The sequence below is a fragment of the Camarhynchus parvulus genome, chromosome 12 (assembly GCF_901933205.1).
Source record: "Camarhynchus parvulus chromosome 12, STF_HiC, whole genome shotgun sequence".
Taxonomy (NCBI): domain Eukaryota; kingdom Metazoa; phylum Chordata; class Aves; order Passeriformes; family Thraupidae; genus Camarhynchus; species Camarhynchus parvulus.
In genome coordinates this window covers 19855103-19874083 of record NC_044582.1, presented here as the reverse complement: position 1 = coordinate 19874083, position 18981 = coordinate 19855103, and the positions used below count along the sequence as shown (strand labels likewise).

Here is an 18981-nt window from a genome sequence, read left to right as displayed (position 1 = left end):
GACATCAGCTCTTACCCTTCCACAGATGACAGAGCAAAGGAAGCAATCTATTGAAGTTACATTTTTGGGCAGCTTTAGTCAGAGTTTGTGTGTTCTTGTGCATTACTCTACATCAATCTCATATTCTATAACCCCGACAGCAACTGGGAGCTCTGGATGCCAAAGCATTCCAAACCAGATCTCAACAGGAACAGTTGTGAAGTGCTACTTCCCTTGGCTAGGAGAAGGCAGCCTCTAAAAGAAGCCGTTATTGGAAGCAACACACTCCAGATTCCCTTCATCCTTGTCAGAAAGCAGTTCACACAGAATAGGTAAAGCATGGCATTCCACTGTTAAAAACAAACATTGCCAGGATAATAAATAAACTGTCCTGATGGAAAAGCGTCTTGACAATATTAGGTTTAGTTAAACTGTGTTTTGGTTGTTATACTAACACAACAAAGAAACAAGATGCAATGTACTTACATCAGTCATATGACAGAAAGGTTTAAACCTAAGGGAAAAAAATAAACTCTAAATGGTTTAATTTTTCCCTAAGAAAAGGAAACCAATTTTAATCAAAAGGATACGGTCAGTCATCATCTCTTGCCATTTATTCTCTCTTTTACTCACTCTTGGAGCTTCAAGATCAATGAGAGCTAAAGCTTCTTCATCTGTGATGCCATCTTCCAAATAGAACTCAACCAGATGCAGCACCTCTAAAAGAAGGGAAAGGCAGGAAATGTTCGACCTGCAGGAACTCAGGAAATGCCTCATAGCAGATACTGTGCTCCTTCATGTCACTGGTGTTCTGCCCACCTTCTCTCATGAAACAAGTTAAATAAAATAAAATTGCAGCAAACCAAACCCCGAAAACTTCTGAAAGGGTTGTGCTCACCTTCCCAGAACACCAGATGCATTTCAGTGTCTGGCAATGCAACAATGCTGTGCTGCTGCTCTGCAGTGAGAGCCAACAACCCCCACTTAGTCAAATTTAGCAACAGTAAAGGAACATTTGTTTGGCCAAACAGCACTGCAGAAAGGAGGAATTATGCACTGACCTACTCTGTTAACATTTATCTACTTGCAAAGCACGAGCAAACGCGGCGTCCCAACGCACCGTAGGAGGAGGCCGAGAAGACGAAAGGCTGCCTGCAGTTAATGCAGACGTTCCCCAGGTTATTCAGCAAGGGGTTGTTGGTGGAGCACCTGTAACACAGGGGCACGAGCTCCTGGAAAGACAGATTGAGAGCATGGTAACCACAGACCGGCACATCCTCAGCTCTTTGTTTTCAATTAAATACGGGCCCCTTCGGCTGACAACACCGACACAGCACCAGCGCCAGTCTGGAGAAGCACTGCTGTGAAATCAGACCCTTCAACATCTGAAAATGCTTTCCCTTTTTAACAAACAGCAAGTCTTCCCATTAAAAATAGCTGTCTTCACCACTTTAAAAATTAAATTTTCACCTTGCCTTTGCAGTAACAGAAGCACAATTCTGCATCAAATACACGGGGACAAAAGAAGCTGAAGAGAAGTTTACTGAAGCAAAGTTTTTTGCTCTAAGATTTGGTCAAATTTAGATTCTCCAATTAATTCATATCTTTTCAAGAGCAGAGTTATTTTAGGCAGTTCTTAAAGGGTGTGTTTCTCTTATTTCAGGAGGCCAGGTGTATGTTCACTGGTACAATGCAATTTATTTTTAGTGAGTACTCCCTGAGACATGGCTTTATGGAACACTGCAGAAAGCCAGACTTCAGTGAAAGAAGAAAAGGTGTTAAAATAAGATTTATGGAAGGAAGGTCACTGAAGGGATGGAGGGAGGAGGGGAAGAGTGTTAGGAGTGGGACAAATGAAAGTGACCTCCAGCTGGAGAGAGAGACAAAGACTGTGGAACAATAGCATGTGAACTGGGGAGAAAAGGGCTTGGAAGAATTAATAGGCAGTGAGGAAGGTGACTGCAAGAGAGGAGAAGGAGGATGGAAGCTGCCCACAAAGAGAAGGCTGATTTTAATTTGCTCTCAGGAGCAGAAGGAAGTCTGACTTGAAGAATAACAATAAAAGGACTGTGTTTCCAGCAGAAATACAATTATGTCACAGAGCCATGCATAATATATTTCAGACTGTTTTGTGCACACAGGAACTCATATTCTAGGATTAGGCCACATATTAATGATTAACATGAAACACATTACAGCTTACTTCACTGTCATGGAATGGCTTGGATCGGATTGTCAGGCTGCCCAGCTCAACAGATTTCTGGAACCTGTCTGGGATCTGCAGTCCCTGCAGCTTGTCATAGGCATGACGAGCCAATTTATATGCACCAAGAGCTTTACTCTGCTTTGCCAGGGCCAATAATGTATTGCTATAATTTAATTAAGGAATAAAAATACATACAGCATTTTTGAAAAAACGCAATACTCTGTCTAATCACAGAAGTTGTGCAGTGAAGCATATCCAACACCGGGACTTCAAACGGGCTTTAACCAGAGGAATCTATTTACAGAACTTCATTTACAAACATGTGTGAAAGGACTATCAAAATATCTGTGGGCAATTATTAGCAAGGTAAGGAACTGATGCTACATAAACACTGCTATGGCTTCATTTACAATATTTTAGTAATTTTGGGGTCCATGCATTTTCCCCCAGCCACAAAAAACTAAAATCCTAACATTTTTTACAGTGTAAGTAAGCCACTGACACTGAGTAAATACACCTGATGTGGTTTGAAAGAGTGTGCCCCATGTTAGCAACCAAGTGTTGTCCTTCCCTCCCACCAGAGTGAACCTGTTACACCTACTGACCACAAGGCCTGTTATCAAAAACTTCATGAAAGATTCTACATTTCTAAGCAAGCAAGTAATGAAAAGGAAAGCTAATATCCTATCCAAAGCCAGAAATGAAGTGAAACAAGACAAGACCTCCCTATGGCACCCAGTGACCTTGTGGCTATCTCTTACAGAAAGGTGCATTTCACTGGGCTCACACAGCCCCTTTAGGAAGCACTCCCAGAGGTTCACTAGCACTAACAAGGCCATGCAGATGCTGGCCTGACAGACCACGTGGCCACACCAGCCTCACAGGAAGCAAAAGCTCCTCGGTTTCCCTGCTTCTGCCTCAGTTCAGTCTCCTTGTAACAACGCTGTCAAGATTCAGAGCCAACACCTTTTTGCAGCGACTGATGTCCTAGAACTTGCTCCTCTGACACAGGTGACACACCAGACGGGGCAGGTGTTCAAGGTGGCCTAACAGAGTTTGATATTAGTTGATTTGCACAGCTCTCCAAAACTATATCAAATAACAAACCAGTGCAGCTCAGCACACAACAGTTTGAAGATGCTGATTATTCCTGAGGGACAGAAGTCAGTTCCCATTAATGATAACCAACAGGTGACACCAAAGACTCCCTGCAGGAAGTGCCTGCCTGTCTTGGACCAACAGCAGTTATCCCTTTCATGTATCACATGATAACTTCTAGATTTTGTACTACATTGGAAGGATACACTTTTGAGATCCCCAAAGGAGTCTCCTTTGTTAAGCTGTGAAGCAGAAACCTGGAAATATTGAAGAGGGTTTCAGGCAAGTGGAAGCTGAAAGGCTCCTCCTGTGGTATGAAAAACATAGACACACGTTTCTAAGCTGGAAAACCAACAACTTACATCAGTAAGCAACACAGCACAAGGCATCTCTAGTACGGTGTTTCTTTCATCCGTTGAGAAAAGAGGTGTTGACAGAACATAACAAATGGATTTTGCATATCTTTATCACCAAAGCTCATGCCTAATACACAGAGAAAAGAGAGACAGAGAGATCAGTGTAGCTAAGACAGAACCTTTAACAGGTTATTTAAAAATGAGGGCAGTCTGCACAGCCACAGTGCAGAGTCTCCAGCACTGTGAGATCTAAAGTAGCCTGACAGCAAAGACTCCACAGCACAGAGTCTTCTTTTGGGCAAGGGCACAGAGCAAGGGTTCTCAAATGTTCTACAACAGGTATTTGCACCAAGGGCGATGGCAGCATGGCTCTAATTCCTGGAATTAGTAGGAGCTCCTCACTCGTGACTGCACATCAGTGACACATGCAGCACCCTGTGGGAATCCCTGGGCTAATGTGCCTTCTGTTCAACCCTGTTTTCCAGTGACTAAGGGAAAAACTGACCCTGGCCTGTGCAGGAGCAGAGGCTCAGGTACCATGCAACCAAACCAAGGCAACCAGCAGAAAGTGCCATGGGCAGGAGGGAGGTCAGGCATCGGCACAGCCCTGCCCAACATGCAGCTGTAAAGAGCTGAGCAAGCTCTTGTACAGGACAGCTGAAGACTGTATAATAAAATAAAATTAAATAAAATAAATAAATAAAGTTACTATACAGTATCACTGATGTACATTCAATATTTAATTGCCTGAAAAGTCCTAGTTATTTTTGGATTCCCTAAGGCAAAAAGCTCAGGAAGCATAAATACACAATTCTAAAGTGAGTATCTTACAGTGTATCTTTGGATAAAGTGATAGACATGGTAAACTTCTGCCAAATGCTGGAAGTGATGAAACTTCTGCAACATTTCAGTCTGCTGTCCTTCATTCTCTGTGGGAGGCAAAGGCATTGGTGTCAGTCTCAAAGAGCAGTCTATGAACTCAGCTGGGAGAAAACAACCTGTTATGACTTTAGCACCAGCACTGCCAGAGGAGATATGTACCAGGTCAAGTATGCCCCATCTACCCATGCAGATCATATGCTTACAGAGTTGCTATTCTTCTGAGCAAACTTCTGGCCTGAAACAAGCACGGCAAAACACAGAACAGTTGAGGCAATGGTTTAACACAGCCAGAGGCTACAGATGAGCTACAGACAGAAAGCAGCAGGTGTGCATCCCTAGAAACCTCTTCCAGAATGCCAGAGCTCACAAATACAATTAGTTTTGAAAACTCTCACAAATACCAAATACACTACTAAGCCGTTTAGAAAAAACATACATCTCAAACATCTGAGGGGGGACAGATCAGCTGAACTAAAACCAAAGGCACCAGACAAAAGGCAGTATTCCCAACCTTCTGCATCGTCACTAAACTACACCTATTAACTATTAACACCTCTCTCCCAGTGACATGCAGTTTGGAGACAAGATGTCAGCTAGCAAACAATCAGTTTTACCTGTTGGCAGAAATAATTTGCAACCTCCCTAACCTATGTCCAAACACTTGAGGTAACTTACTCTCCAACATCGTTTATTTACTAGCACTTTAACCCTCCAGGCAATGGGTGTGGTGGGAGGGTGAAGGAGGATACATGGTCCCAGGAGGCAGGATTTTCATCCCAGCCAGACTTCAGAAGGAGCCTTATGCCTGCTGATGTCGCTGGTTTGTTTATTTGTTTTAAATTAGCACATGGGAAAAACAGGGGACTACAAAAATAGCACAAGCCCAAGATGTGCACAGCATTAAAAAACCCAAATCAAACCACCCAGCGGAGAAGCAGCTGCAGCAATGCTATCACAATGCAGAGCTCTCTGTCTCCGTGCACAACAAGGTAACAAACACACACTTCCTTTCGGTGACTCACCTTGGGCAATGTCTAAGCACTGCATGGAAAGCATCCAATAATAATAGGCTGCGTCGTTGAAGCGGCTCTCGAGCACGGCGTTGTGTGTGAGCTGCTCCAGCACCCGCACGGCCTCCCCCTGCCTGCCAGCCTTGTGAAACGCTGCCCAGCCAAAACAAAGAGAGGCTCACTGTGTGATTAGATCAATTAACAGAAACTAATGGTTTTGAACTGAGAGCACTCTATTCAGCCCATATCAAACACTCTGAACAGGGCAGGATAAAAGGGATTATACACTGGTATTTTCCTCCTTGAATGCAGTGACACTAATGGAACATGAGAAGAACCTGCAGGTATTTTGAAGCTTTTGCACTGTCTCAGCAACTCTTGAGCTCAAGGAGTATGTATAATATAGGTTACTGGGTTTTTTTTAAATAGAAAAGAGAGAAGATGCTGTGATGATTAGATCTCTGTACAAACAACAGTGATCTCCAAACACTGCAAATCCCAACTTCACTCAAAACTACAATAAATTGTTTGAAGCCAGTGTTCTGGTGTGTATGAATACTTTTTTAAAGTATTGTGGTGAATACTTTAAAAGAGTACAGCTAGTACACCCTCCCGTCATTTACTATCAGCATCTCCTTTTCTGATGCACCAAGTAACACCTGAATTCTCACTTGGTAAACTGCATTTGGCCAATGCGGTCTCCATATAAAGGAACAGGGCTGATGGGGAACCAAGCCCAAAAAACCGAGCCCCACAGCACTGCTGCCCCCTGAGTGAAGCCAGCTCAGCTTGAACCAGACCTCACATTCTGTTCTGAGACCAGAACAGTCCCACGAGGACCTTCAGCTCCTCCAGCTCTGGGCACCTATACTTGCTGAGCCCCAGCAGCACAGAGCTTTGTGGAGCACATGGGGCCTCTGACCTGCATTCAGAGAGTGCAAACTACCACCCTGCCCTCAACCAGCTGCTCAAAGGCTCGGAGCCAAGACACACCAACTCATCCTGTGCAGAGGCAGATCAGGCCCAGCCCGGTCCCTACCTGGCCTTTCTAAGCCAAGCAGTGCCAGGCTTGGATCTGAGCTGGCTCAGGGAACAGCAGGGCCACCTGTCACGTGGAACTGCACCTGAGCCAAGGCACTGCACACAGAGCTCTCACTTCAACAGCTCCTTGTCTCTCCAGCAGTTTGTGGACTGAACTTTGAAGGCTTTCCACAGGATGGAAAGTTAACAGCTCTGTTCAAATGTAATCTTATAAGCCAAACAAACCCCACAAAAATCTTAAGGAACGGGAAAACTTGACTTGCGCAAATCCAATATTGTCTAAATAGAAGGAAAAATTACGTTTTTCACTCAGGTTTATAATAGACCTGCCATATTTTGATTTTTTTGTGGAATAAAAATCTTACAACAGTTAGGATTATATGCCAAATACCTCTTCTGTGCCACACTCAGATATACAACAAGATAGAAAATCTGGGCTTATATTTAGATGCCATAATTTCTGATAGATCCATCACATTTTCCTATAAAATAAGGAGATTTCCAGTTACTTTAAAACCAGTATGAAAAGATGGGTTATATTTGGTTTTGAATACCACTGCTACGAAATTCGCCTGGGCAGAGTCTACTGTGGAGTAAATATGGAGCGAGCAGTGATCTGTCAGTGACATTCTCACCTTTCTGGGCTTCCTCAAATCGATCACTCTCTGCCAGCCACTGAGCATAAGGGACATAGACTTCATCTTTGAATTCAGGATGCTTTTCACTCAGAGCAAATGCCTGACATAAATAAAAAGCTCATTCTTAGAATATTGCACGGTTTAAACGGTTAAAGGTTTTAAAATATTCCATGGGATCAATCCTTCAGCTCTAAGAAAATTCACAATGAAACATATACACAGAATAGAGAGTGTAATCTATATTTTCTCCAGTATGAAACTTATGTGTTTTAAAATAAAAAGCAATCAACAACAAAAGAAAAGAAGCTTAGCATAATAACAGATTGACTATTGAAACAGAAAGACTTGAAAGTGATTATCTGGGAAATTTAGTAGATTTCCCAACAAGAGACAAAAAGTATTTGTATTTTTACTGAATGCATTTTTCTAAAGAAATTGAAGTAACACTATAAATGCAGGTTAGATTCAGTTTTAGAAGACCACACCACCACCAAACACATGCTGGCATACACAATTAACTGAAATACTCTGAATCCTTCTACAGAAGCCTTCCTCCCTCATTACAATGCTGGGGGAGCCAGACATTTGCCTCCCTTTTTAGTTGCAACCAGTGACAATAAGAAGCAGTAGTTTTCAAAACACAAATCAAGGGCACACTCACTTCTTCCCAGCGATGAGTCTCCACGTGGAGCTGGACCAACGCTTTCAGGTCACCAACCTTCATGTAGGTTTCTGCAGCGTAGCCAGGGTTATCAAGTTGCTTAAAATAGAAGGCACATTTGGCCAAAGGCTCACGCTCAGCTTTATCCAGTTTTCGAGCAATTTCGATTAACCTAGGCTCAGAAGAAAGAAGCCAGATGTTTGCCTTGGTGCTTTGCCTTTTAATTATTGTCATAACTTCACCTTTAATCAGTTAACATTTAATAAATATCCTAATAGTACTACCATGCAACACTGTTTAAACAGTTTCAGTAAACATTCCAAATAGCTTTTTCCTTTTGCAAACCCAAAGCCCTTCCTTCCCTCTTTGCTCACACATTCAGCTCCGTATCTCAGACTCTGCAGATGGAAGGAGGGAACATGTCCTGCATGACTCAGCGGCACAGGACACACTTCCCAACCCTGACCTGAGCAATAGGTTCCTGAATAAACAGCATCCCCTGTGCCACACAGCAAAACAGAGGCAAGGCTGGCCTGAAGGGCCTGGCAACGATCTCAAGGCAGCTCAGGAAATGACCCAAAGTGCCACGTACATTGATGAGAAACGACCAGAGACAGGAGTGGCCACAGAATTTCTAAAGACTCTGTGCTCCAGGTGACTTCTCTGCCCCCTAGATGATTATTCTTAACAGCTGAGAACAGCAGCACTGGGCTACCTGGTACAGTTACTGTGATGATCACTCTGAAGGCATTCAGACTATTTTTTAATCTCATATTGTAGATAAACCTATGCATACTCTTCTTTGCTGTAATGCATTAGTTTTTGCAACATATTTATGGCCCTACCCTCTAAACACATGTAACTTTTAAAACATTTTTAATCATAGGTGTGTTTCAGATACTCAACCTGATAAAAAGGCAGATACCAAATACATTTGGTCTTATTTTAAAATTACAGGGAAATCATAATATCTCATTCAAGCTTTTATTATATGTTATCTCTGAGGAGACAAAAAACCTACATATCCACCCAGCCATGGTTCCCGCTGATTTCGATGGCCTTCATGTGCTCTCCAGCAGAGAGGTACATCTCCACTGCTGCCTTTGGTTCATTGATATCCTTGGCCCAGTCTGCCTGTTTTTTTATCAGCATCTTTGTGTCTTTGGGATCTCCAGATCCCAGAAATTCCTGCAACAGTGCAATACAGAAGTCTGCATTATCTTCTGGTCACAAACATCATTACAGTCTAAACTCTAAAATAGATAAAGGCTTTTGTAATGAAAACCATGATGCCTCCCAAGGACAGAAATACTCCATGGAGAGCAACATGCACTGAGCCAGCCTTCAGCAGCTCATCATCAAGGCCCCATGTCTGGGAGAAAACAATGGCAAGTCTCACATTTATACAGTTTTAAATTAAAAAGAAAGCAGGAGAGTGTGGCCAGGCCCAGAGAAGGACAGTGCAGGTGCTCAGAGGCAACCCTAATGTCCCCTCCTGCTCTCTGCTAGGCCTGGTTCAGTGGATACGAGCTACAATTTCTGCAAGCTTGTCAGGAACAAGCCTTTCCAAAACAAAATGGTACTAATCTAAAAACTCTAATGGATAATTCCAAGTTTTAGATTTTCTCTTGCAAGCCAAGCAGGTATGGATTCCTTCTCAATGACAACTCAGTCCCAGCCCACGCTCAGCCAACAGCAGCACATCCACTTAATCACACACTGGCATCAGGATGTCCCACCACAAATCAACTGAAGGCTGAAATAATTATCAAGTGTCTTTGCAGGAAACAAGGTATTTTAAAAAATATATCCATTAAGTTCTTTTATAATACCAGAACCACAGCTGCTCAAAAGTGAGAGTGCTCTGAAGCACTGCTTGGACTTGTGGAAGGAATGCAAACACCAAGCCTGGACCCTGCGTTGACAACCATTTTGGAAATATTTCTAATAGTTAGTTCAGCTTCTTCTGCCAGTACTAAAGCTCTGGCACCATATGGTTCACATCTGTTGACATCATGTGCCAGGAAAAAAATATAAAACCCCCCTTCAACACCAGAAGATCGATTAAGGGCAATTTTGACTGTTAACAGAACAGGCTACTGCCCATTAAACAGCTTCTATCAAAAGAAAATCAGAACAGAGGAGAAATGACAGGTGGGAAAAGAGTGGAAAACTGTATATCCTCTATGTTTCTGGCAAATTCTGACTGAAGTTTAAAAAAACAGAACCAAAGCAACAAATGGGCAAAAACCTGTACACCAGGTCTGCTTCACCACTGCAATTCAGCAGCTCCCTGCTACAGCCAGAAGTGCACCCCATCTATGCCAGCTCCAATTGAGCCCCAGGCCTGCCTCCTGCAGCACAGCCCTGCTCCAGGAGCAGCTACACAGGTATCCCAATGGCCTCTGAATACGCAAAACTGCACTCCAGAGTGAAGTCAAACAATCTGTTTTCCAGCTTAGGTCACCAAAATAAGCCCCAAATCAAAAGTTAAGCTCAGCTTCCCACAGTATAAAAGGTTTTTTGTGAGTTGCCAGTAATTAGTGATCTGGTGCTGTAATAAAGAGCCTGTGACCAGATATCAAAGGACTCCCAACCTCTGCCTCCAGTCTGGACCCTCCATCCAGACCTCATCAAAGTCATGCACAAGAAACCAGGTTCTGTGGGTCCCTTTGAATAATTCTGGCAGCATCAGTGAAAACAGCACCACAAAAACACACCCCTCCCCCATGTATTTTTCCTTGGATAAATAACTTGAAAACAAGGGGAGTTTACATGCTCTTCCATGTCCTGTGCACTCCCTGCACAAGAAGCTGCCTTACAAAGCACCTTAAATTTCTCAGCATGGAATCACTCTGAAGTATAGGAGACATGAGACCTCTTGCTCTCTACTGGTTAAATTTAGACATGACTGCAGCCAAGAATTAAAAGATTCTTACAAAGACTTATGGGAACATTTTCCTGTATGAATTACATTTATGTTCAAGAGGAGCCAAAACACTGAAGCTAACAAAGACTCATCAGCCAAAAATAGCGGAAGTCAGGCTTACATCAGCAAAGCCCCCAAATGTTTCTGTTGAGCTCTCGGAAGAAAAAGATCTCTGCAGCATGGCTTGGGGAATCTCTGCTAAAGAGTTTCTGTGCATGTCATGGTGAATTCCTTGTCCTGGATTGGGCAGAATAGGGCTCTGATGAGTGATGAATGAGACTAAATAGTGCATGCATTCTCGGGGATTTTGATAAGAAAACACCACAGAAGACTTAAAAGCCAAGTAATGCTCCTTATCACCATATAAAAACATCACTTTTCAGAATTATATTCAATTTATTCCTACATGGAACAGAGTTTTAAAAAAAGCCAAGACACTGAATCTTTGGAAGAAATTCTGTAGTAAACAAAAATATTCTAGGTTAGCATATTACGCAGTTTTAAAATGCATCGATATAGATCTGACTTACTCCTACCCATATATTTTTATTATAACGTGGGTACTACCTTGTCATCTTTGGAGGACAAACAGACAAAAAGAGACTCTCAAATGAGATAATGGAAAAGGAGTCATAAAACCAAACTTTTTCATTTTGAAAGAAAGAAAATTACTATGGATAATACTATGTAATCACAAGGTCCACTAAAAGAATTCACTGAAAAGCCCTGAATTTCCACAGCCATATTTGAGACTCTACAAAACACAACCTGCTGCCTTGGTAGCAGTCTCTGAAGGAAAATGCCACCATTACACCCAGGCCAGAGACACTTTGCCCCTTATAAACCAAAAGACCTCCAAACAAATACCTGAGAAAATGGAATTGGAATTCAAAGCCCACAGTTCTTTTGTAGGTCACACATTGGAAACAGTGAGAGGTACATCAGAATTTCTGCATTTGAAGCCCAGGTGCCAGGTCCTACCTTTGCATGCTCGAACATGCGGAGGTCCGAGTACATCTCCAGGGCCAGGTTTTCGTGGCCGCTCCTCTTGTACAGCTTTGCTGCCTCGTGGAATTTTCCCTGGTAGGCATAAACATCTGCCAGGAACAGCTCCTGGTTGTTCTCTCCGTGCTTTTTCCGATCCTGGAAAAACAGAAAAACCTAAGAGAGATGTAGAAAATATTCTAGATGATCAGCACCTAGGCGAGAAATAGCCTTTGAGGAATTAGATTTTCAGGCTTAGATTTTAACTGCTAATAATTAAAAACCTGTAACGGGGTAGCATAATTATGCCTCTCCTACATTTCTGGTGAATTTATAATTAAAGAATTAAATCCCTCCTTAATTAAAATTATGAAGAGCAAAATTAAATGTCACTATACAAACCAAAGTGATGAAAAGTCACTTCTCTTGATTTCACACAGGAAAATGAACACATGCTATCATTATGCCAGTCTATTTTAAAAAAGGCATCTGATGGGCTCCTCATTTTCTCCCTACAATCTCACCAGCATATAATTTGGCTACATTAACAATATGTGCAGGTGGGATGACAAACAGGAGGATAACTGCCAGCAATAAGTAGATTCAGGATGTATGTTAGCCTGTCTCTGAATACAAACCAGTGACACCTCCACTGTCCCCACATGCAAGAGCTCACAGATTTGGGTCAGCACCAGTCACTTCCAGAGCACCTGTACATGTTCTCCTGGAAACCAGAACTGCTTGTTCTGTTCTGGCCTGGGAAGGGACCATGAGGACAGCTTTAGTGCAGAGCCATGCAGTAACCTCCCATGTGTGTGCAGAGCCATGGAAAAACCCTGCACATGAATCAAACTGCAGCAGGACCCTGACTCTGAGGGACCCAGTACAGGTTTGCACACATGTGTGTGTGTGTTTCCATGTGTGCGCCTTATCCTGTGTATTGGACACACCACTACCCTGCCTGGGATAAAATTATTGCTGCAGTTAGCCCACATCGTATGGAAACACAGAGCTGTGAACTGAATTTAAAGAAAACTGCATGCAAGGGGAAAAGCATTCCACCAGCATCCAAATTCAATCCTCTGCTGCCAGAGGGTCTCAGCCATCATTCCCTGGCCATGCTGACTGACTGGGCTGACACTGAGCTGGTGTTCAAAGTTTCCTTCAAAACCTGCGTTAAATGAATAATCAGAGGACTTGTTACACCCTTTTTTGAAGACTCCACAGAATCTTGCCAGATAGAGATGGCAACCATGTTTGTCTGTCATCAACTGGGAAAGAAAAAGTGTCATTACTGAGAGAAAATCATGTTATTAATGGAACATGTGTGCTTAGTTACACCCCTACAAGCCTTAAAAGGAATCCAATCCACTGCAGGCGAGAGTAAGTGGGGATGTAGAACTCACTGTAAAAGGAGCATTTTCAGGATGTGTGAAAGTTAGTTTATGCCTATTTTTAGGGGGATTCTTTCTTACTTAACAGAATATGACATGACAAATCCAGAATATCCTCAATAAATGAAGATCTGGAGAAGCATATGTGGAAAAGAAAGGTTACTACTGGTGAGAAAACACTCTCACCTACCTATACCCTTGGAAAAAAAAAAAAAGAAAACTAACTGAAAAAGGGGCTCTTAATGCAGACCTTTGTCCTGTGCTAGAGAAAAGTTCACTGCAACCAGCTGGCATTTTGACAGCATCAGGACAGCTCTGCAGACATGAAGACAAGGAGTGTATCTTTTAAGAGAAGGTGTAAATCTAATTAACACAAGGAAGAGGAATTCCCTTTATGCCATTTCCAAGCATTAAGCATTATCTTGCCATCTCTGCAGAAGCACAAGGGTGATGAGTGTATTTTCAAGTGCTCATGACAGACAGTTATTGTTGAGTGAAATTCTATCAAGAAGTGTGAAAAGAATAGGAAGGAGTGATTAGAGCACAGTATAGAAGTATGGAATCCCAAATTCTATTTCCAGTTGTCACAGACATGTCATGAGACCCCAAGTTTGTCATTTCATTTCTCTAGGCCTGTGTCTGTCTCTGCAAGGAGGAGATAATAGTAATTACCCACCTCCAGGGGGTAGGGAAAGGCTTAATGAACTCATGTTTATGAAATATTCTGTACTAAGCTCCATCAGCACAGTAGTATTTTACCAATTATTAATTAAATACTGAACATTTTTCCAGTTCTCCTGAAGACAGTTTCAGAAGTTCTCATCCCACACACACATTTTGGTCCACAAAGTTCCAATCCTATGATTAGAGCTTGAGTCACCTCTACTAACCAGGATTTTTCACTTCAAACACATTTCCAACAGTCAGAAGCACTATCCAAACAAAAGTCATTCCAAAACAGAAAGTACTGAATTTGGTACAGCAGTAACTTTAAGAAAATACACTTTCTTGTACACTGGCTTACCTCTATGCTGCTGATCAGTTCTAAATATCGAAGGTCTCGTACTCTGGTAAATGCCTATTGAAAATAATTTTAAAAAAAGAGTAAAAGGCATTAACTTGAAAACCCAGAAAACACTAAATATTATTCTGCATGAATCAAGCTGTCTTCATGCAAAAAGGACAGGCAGAAGTCTGCTGGGTTTGGGTTTGTGTAGTCCCAAACCTGAAGGGCTCTGACTGAGTTGTGACAGGAAATGAGACAAGGCACAACAGGAGCAGCTCGGCACAGCAGGCAGCCGGAGCCGAGCCTATCAGTCCCCCAAGAAATACAAAGTGTCAATTAAAATATTACGCGCTTTTATTCTGGCTATTTTATAGCTTCTCCATTTTGATGTGAGGTGTGACACAGACAAGGAAATTTCAGGAAACTGTTACAAGGAAGGGCACATAACAGATCGTATTGTCAAAGCCGGCTGCATATGCTCCTAGTTTTTAAACCATTCTGAAAATCCAGCATGAAAGGAGCTCAGAGAGAGGAAAGGAAGTAAGAAGACGATAAGATAAAAGTACTTTAAGACAGTGTAATATCTTTGCAAATGGAGATAAATGTGCAACCCAAAGTCTCAAGTGGCAAAGTCACGTGCAAGTTGCAGCAGCTCAGCACTTATTCCTGACATGCATCACAAAACAGAAATTTAACTCTTTGGGCTGCACATTCAAGACTTCCAACCAAATTGAAGAGGGCACAGAATATTCTGCTTACATCGGATTGAACTAGGAACTGTAAGAGCCTTTAATGTCAAGAAGCTGCTTTTGTTTGAATTAATCCGCTCTAATTCTAAGAGGGCACTTCTTAAAAATTCCAAGGAGGCACTGAAAACTTCTTTTCAAAAGTATCTATTTGCATAAAGCCATCCATGAGACTGGAATTATTCTGATGCCTCCACTTAAGAAAAAAAAAAAGCATTTAATTTCCTTTTTTTTAAAAAAATCTGTTATTAAAAGATGTCTATCACTTTAGACCATTCTCAGTGTATTTTTAGAATGTTTTGTCTTTCATACAATATTCATGACATTGAACTCAAGTTTGCTCTCTCTTACTTGAGATGGCGAAAGAAAATAGGGAAGTATTTTATGCCAGAGAAAACTCAGCTCTTCAGTCTATGCCCACTTACAGACCACTCCCCAAAGCAAGGCACACCAGAGAGGAAAGGACTGAAATGATACTGGCCCAGCACCACTGCCTTCACACAGCCTCAATGGGAGATAACAAAGAGTAGGAAATCTTCACACTTGTACTGAGGTTATATTAAATGTTTAGGGGGGACAAGGGCAAGTTTGTAGCACTAAGGAAGGTGGGGGCCAAAGGCAGGTGAGCATCCTCTGCTGCCACCCGGTGGGCACTGCTTCCCAGTTCGGCTCCCCTAAACCCATCAACGCATTTCCCAGATGAAACCATTTTCTTTCTGTCAAACACCTTGATTTAGAACATGGCATTTATCTAGAGAGATACATTAGATTTCAGTTCAAAACCTCATCTCAAAATCATGAGTTTATAACAAACAATTGCTTTGTTTGTGGAATAAGACACAAAAGACAAACAAGACAGTAACCCAGGAGTGCCACGCATTCCAGCCACAAAACATGCATTATAGTCATACACACACACACACACAGACACATATAAATATCAAACCCAAGCTTTCTGCTAAACGAGTAAACAAATGCTTTACCTTTTTAGCAGTTTCAAATTCCAGCCCTTCCAAGGCTTCCATGGCCAGCTCTCTCCAGTCAGCATCAGTCACTCCTAAACATGCAATTTGATAGGCTTCTTTAAACATTTTTCGTTCCAGATATTGATACATGGGTGCAGACTGAGGATTGTCATAGAAAAAAACATGTATCAGAAAGCATAATACTGAGATATATTAGTGAAATTTTCTACATATATTGGGAAAAAAATATATTCTAATTACAACCATTACAAGCTGCCCAGAGAATAAACATCTCAGTTTTGTACACAGACAGAACAACATTCTGGGGTGATCTTTATCTTATCTTTACACAAGCTGGGTTAATTACATTCCAAACTCATCCATTTTGACATCTTCAGTTCCCTGCAATATTAGGAAGTAGTTAAGGATGCGAATTCTTCTGGGCATTGAGCAGGCTAAATATGACGTACACTGAGCTTTTTAGCACTGTGGAAGCAGAGCAAAGGAGGGGCAGTGTGCTCTCAAGGGCCAAGAGCAGGAGGAGTGGTGTGTCCCTGGAAACACCCTGACACACAGGAAGGGGGAGTAAAGCAACCCTCCTGCCCCAACCAAGAGGACAAAGCTGTGCTACCAAGGCTGTGACTTGGTACAAAGCACACTGGGGCTTTCGAGGACCTGCCCCAAAGGAAATCCCCGGGGGGAGCTGCCAGCTGCTGCAGGGTGACACACAGGCAGATGTGGGTCTGCAGCCACAGAGCCCTCTGAGGGAACAGGGAGCCCGGCAGCACCACTGCCTTAGCCTGGCTTTGCAACCCCAGCATGATGCAGGTCTCTTTATGTGTTACTTTTACCAGTTTATCCGAACACTGTACACCCTTTGCTACTCCCTCTCTCCAAAAGCACAGCTTTGGAGAAGCTACCTCTGAGATGCTGCACAATAATTCTGTGGCATCTTGGTGCCTACAGCATGCCAAAGGCAGACAGGAGTGTTCAAAGCCTGGTGATCCTGTCTGTGGCTGCCAACCACCCTGGACAAGGCAGAGCCTCACCAAGGACCTGCCCAGGGCCTCAGGGGACAGAGGGTCTGTAACACAGGTGTCCATCAGTCAATACAAGCACAGGACATTCTGCTTTATTCATCGATTCTCAGAGGCAAGTCCTGCACACTCCTGGATGCACAGTCACAATCCTTTTACTTTCTTTTTTTGCTTTGTTTTTTTTTTACTTCAATGATGACAGAAATCAGCATTTTATGGAAGGCAATTCCTAAATTTTGAATATGAAGACCACACAGGTACTAAACATTCAGACTAAAATATTCCATTTAAATATTGCCTAAAGACATCTAGATGAAGCAACAATAAAACAGTATTTTATGTATTCATGAAAAATGAAATCACAATGGATAAAAGTTATATAGAAGAGCAAAAATCCTCAGGAGGTAAGGCCTGCACTATATTAAATTATGTGCATTTGCAAGTAGAAAGGGAGAATCAGAGACAATTACCAACAGCAAAAAGGAAGTTAGCTTAATTAATGCCAAAGAAAGAAAAATAAAATAGATGACACAATATAACTTAAATAACAACGAAGGAAGTGTGAACTGCAATCATTTTAGTAATGAAATACAAGTAAGTCTCAGAAAAGCTTCTTCACTTGTTAAACATTCATGTTTATGAGATATAAAGCAACACTTAATGAGATTAAAGGATTACCTGCGGAACTTCAACTGCTGACATAGAGAAAACATGAAGGCAGAAGATCTTGGAGCCATTGTAACCCACAACAAAGCCTTGCAGTTTTTGCTGGTGGACAGGGAAGTTGCTAGCTTTGATATTGAGGTAACCCCCTCCAGAAAAGCAAAGCATATCCTCACACTGGGTATTCCAGGCCACACTATTTGCATTGGGTTCCTAATGAGGAAAACATCTCAGGATTACAACTGATGCAATCACATCTTTGCTGAGAAACATGCCTCCTTCAGCTGGAGTGTTTGACCCATTACAGCCTGGTGTGTACACACACACAGATTATTTACATTTGCAATATCCTAAAGCCTAGAATATTCCTAAACAGATTCATTTGGGATGTATTTCATATTTTAATACTCAGCTATAATTGTCTTGCCTTTTATGTATATTTACTAGCAATCTCTAGAATCAATCTGTAAAACATAATACCAAATTCCACAATAATATACTGCTAGTTAGCACATTTAATTGATCATTTCTCAGTCCATTACACAAAGGAAGTTGCAGACCCTATCTTGCAGCACTCCATCCTTGTTTCCAGTATGTTCTGAAAACATTTAATCAACATTAATAAGTGACTGCTAAACTGCCAATGAAGAGAGCATTATCATGATTCCTTTTATAGTCTATGAATACCCAACGAACAAAGATGTTTAGGCTTTAATTCTGTTCGTACTAATGATAAAACTAAAATGCTCATTAACTGTAATGCTTCAGAGGGAAGCAGGGCAGAGTTCTAAATTAAACTGAAAAGGTCACATGTCTAAGAGCTCTTTATTCAGCTGTTGCTCACATAGATTTCCTGTCTTCTCATTCCTACTCCCCCCTCTCTGAGAGGGTGGTTTTGATAAACAGATCACAGTTAAATTCTATAAGATGTGATTAATAGCTTAAATGAGTTACGCGAATTTCTGCACAGCAACACTTTTGGGATGCTCTGTGCACCAAACTACTTCCTGCCCTCCTGCTCCCCCGTTTAAAAACCCCAGCAAGTGCTGATGCTCACCTGGAACAGGAGCTCCTTGGTGTGGATGTCGTAGACCAGGCAGGTGTCGTTCTCGTCCACCACGGCCAGCTTGCTGCGCGACGCGCTCATGTCCAGGCAGCGCACGGCCGTGGCCTGCTTCAGCAGCACGATCGCCAGCGCGTTGTCCACGAAGATCTTCAGGATCTAGGCACGTTGGAAACAAACTCGCTCAGACTGCTCTGTCCCCAGAACTGGAAACAGCACAGCGCATAAAACCTTCAGTGCTGTCTGAAGCATGAAATTGCAAGCTTTTTCAGAGACAAACTGCTATAAAATTAGGGAAATGCTTCCAGTTTGTCTCCTGAGCA

At 42.2% G+C, this 18981-nt stretch overlaps 1 protein-coding gene across 3 annotated transcripts in view; it reads right to left on the bottom strand.

Annotated features, from left to right (window-relative positions):
* The window catches only part of IFT122 (intraflagellar transport 122), a 30206-nt gene that overhangs the window by 2195 nt on the left and 9030 nt on the right, over window positions 1-18981 (bottom strand). For all 3 annotated transcript variants that reach the window (XM_030956834.1, XM_030956835.1, XM_030956836.1), the window contains 14 exons: window positions 18653-18817; window positions 17611-17808; window positions 15914-16054; window positions 14203-14256; window positions 11782-11943; window positions 8893-9059; window positions 7872-8043; window positions 7208-7310; window positions 5544-5684; window positions 4471-4568; window positions 3490-3590; window positions 2183-2348; window positions 1100-1211; window positions 570-698 (listed from right to left, as the gene is read on the bottom strand). In XM_030956834.1, coding sequence (XP_030812694.1) covers window positions 570-698; window positions 1100-1211; window positions 2183-2348; window positions 3490-3590; window positions 4471-4568; window positions 5544-5684; window positions 7208-7310; window positions 7872-8043; window positions 8893-9059; window positions 11782-11943; window positions 14203-14256; window positions 15914-16054; window positions 17611-17808; window positions 18653-18817 — 1909 coding nt within the window. The remainder of the gene's footprint in view (window positions 1-569; window positions 699-1099; window positions 1212-2182; window positions 2349-3489; window positions 3591-4470; window positions 4569-5543; window positions 5685-7207; window positions 7311-7871; window positions 8044-8892; window positions 9060-11781; window positions 11944-14202; window positions 14257-15913; window positions 16055-17610; window positions 17809-18652; window positions 18818-18981) is intronic.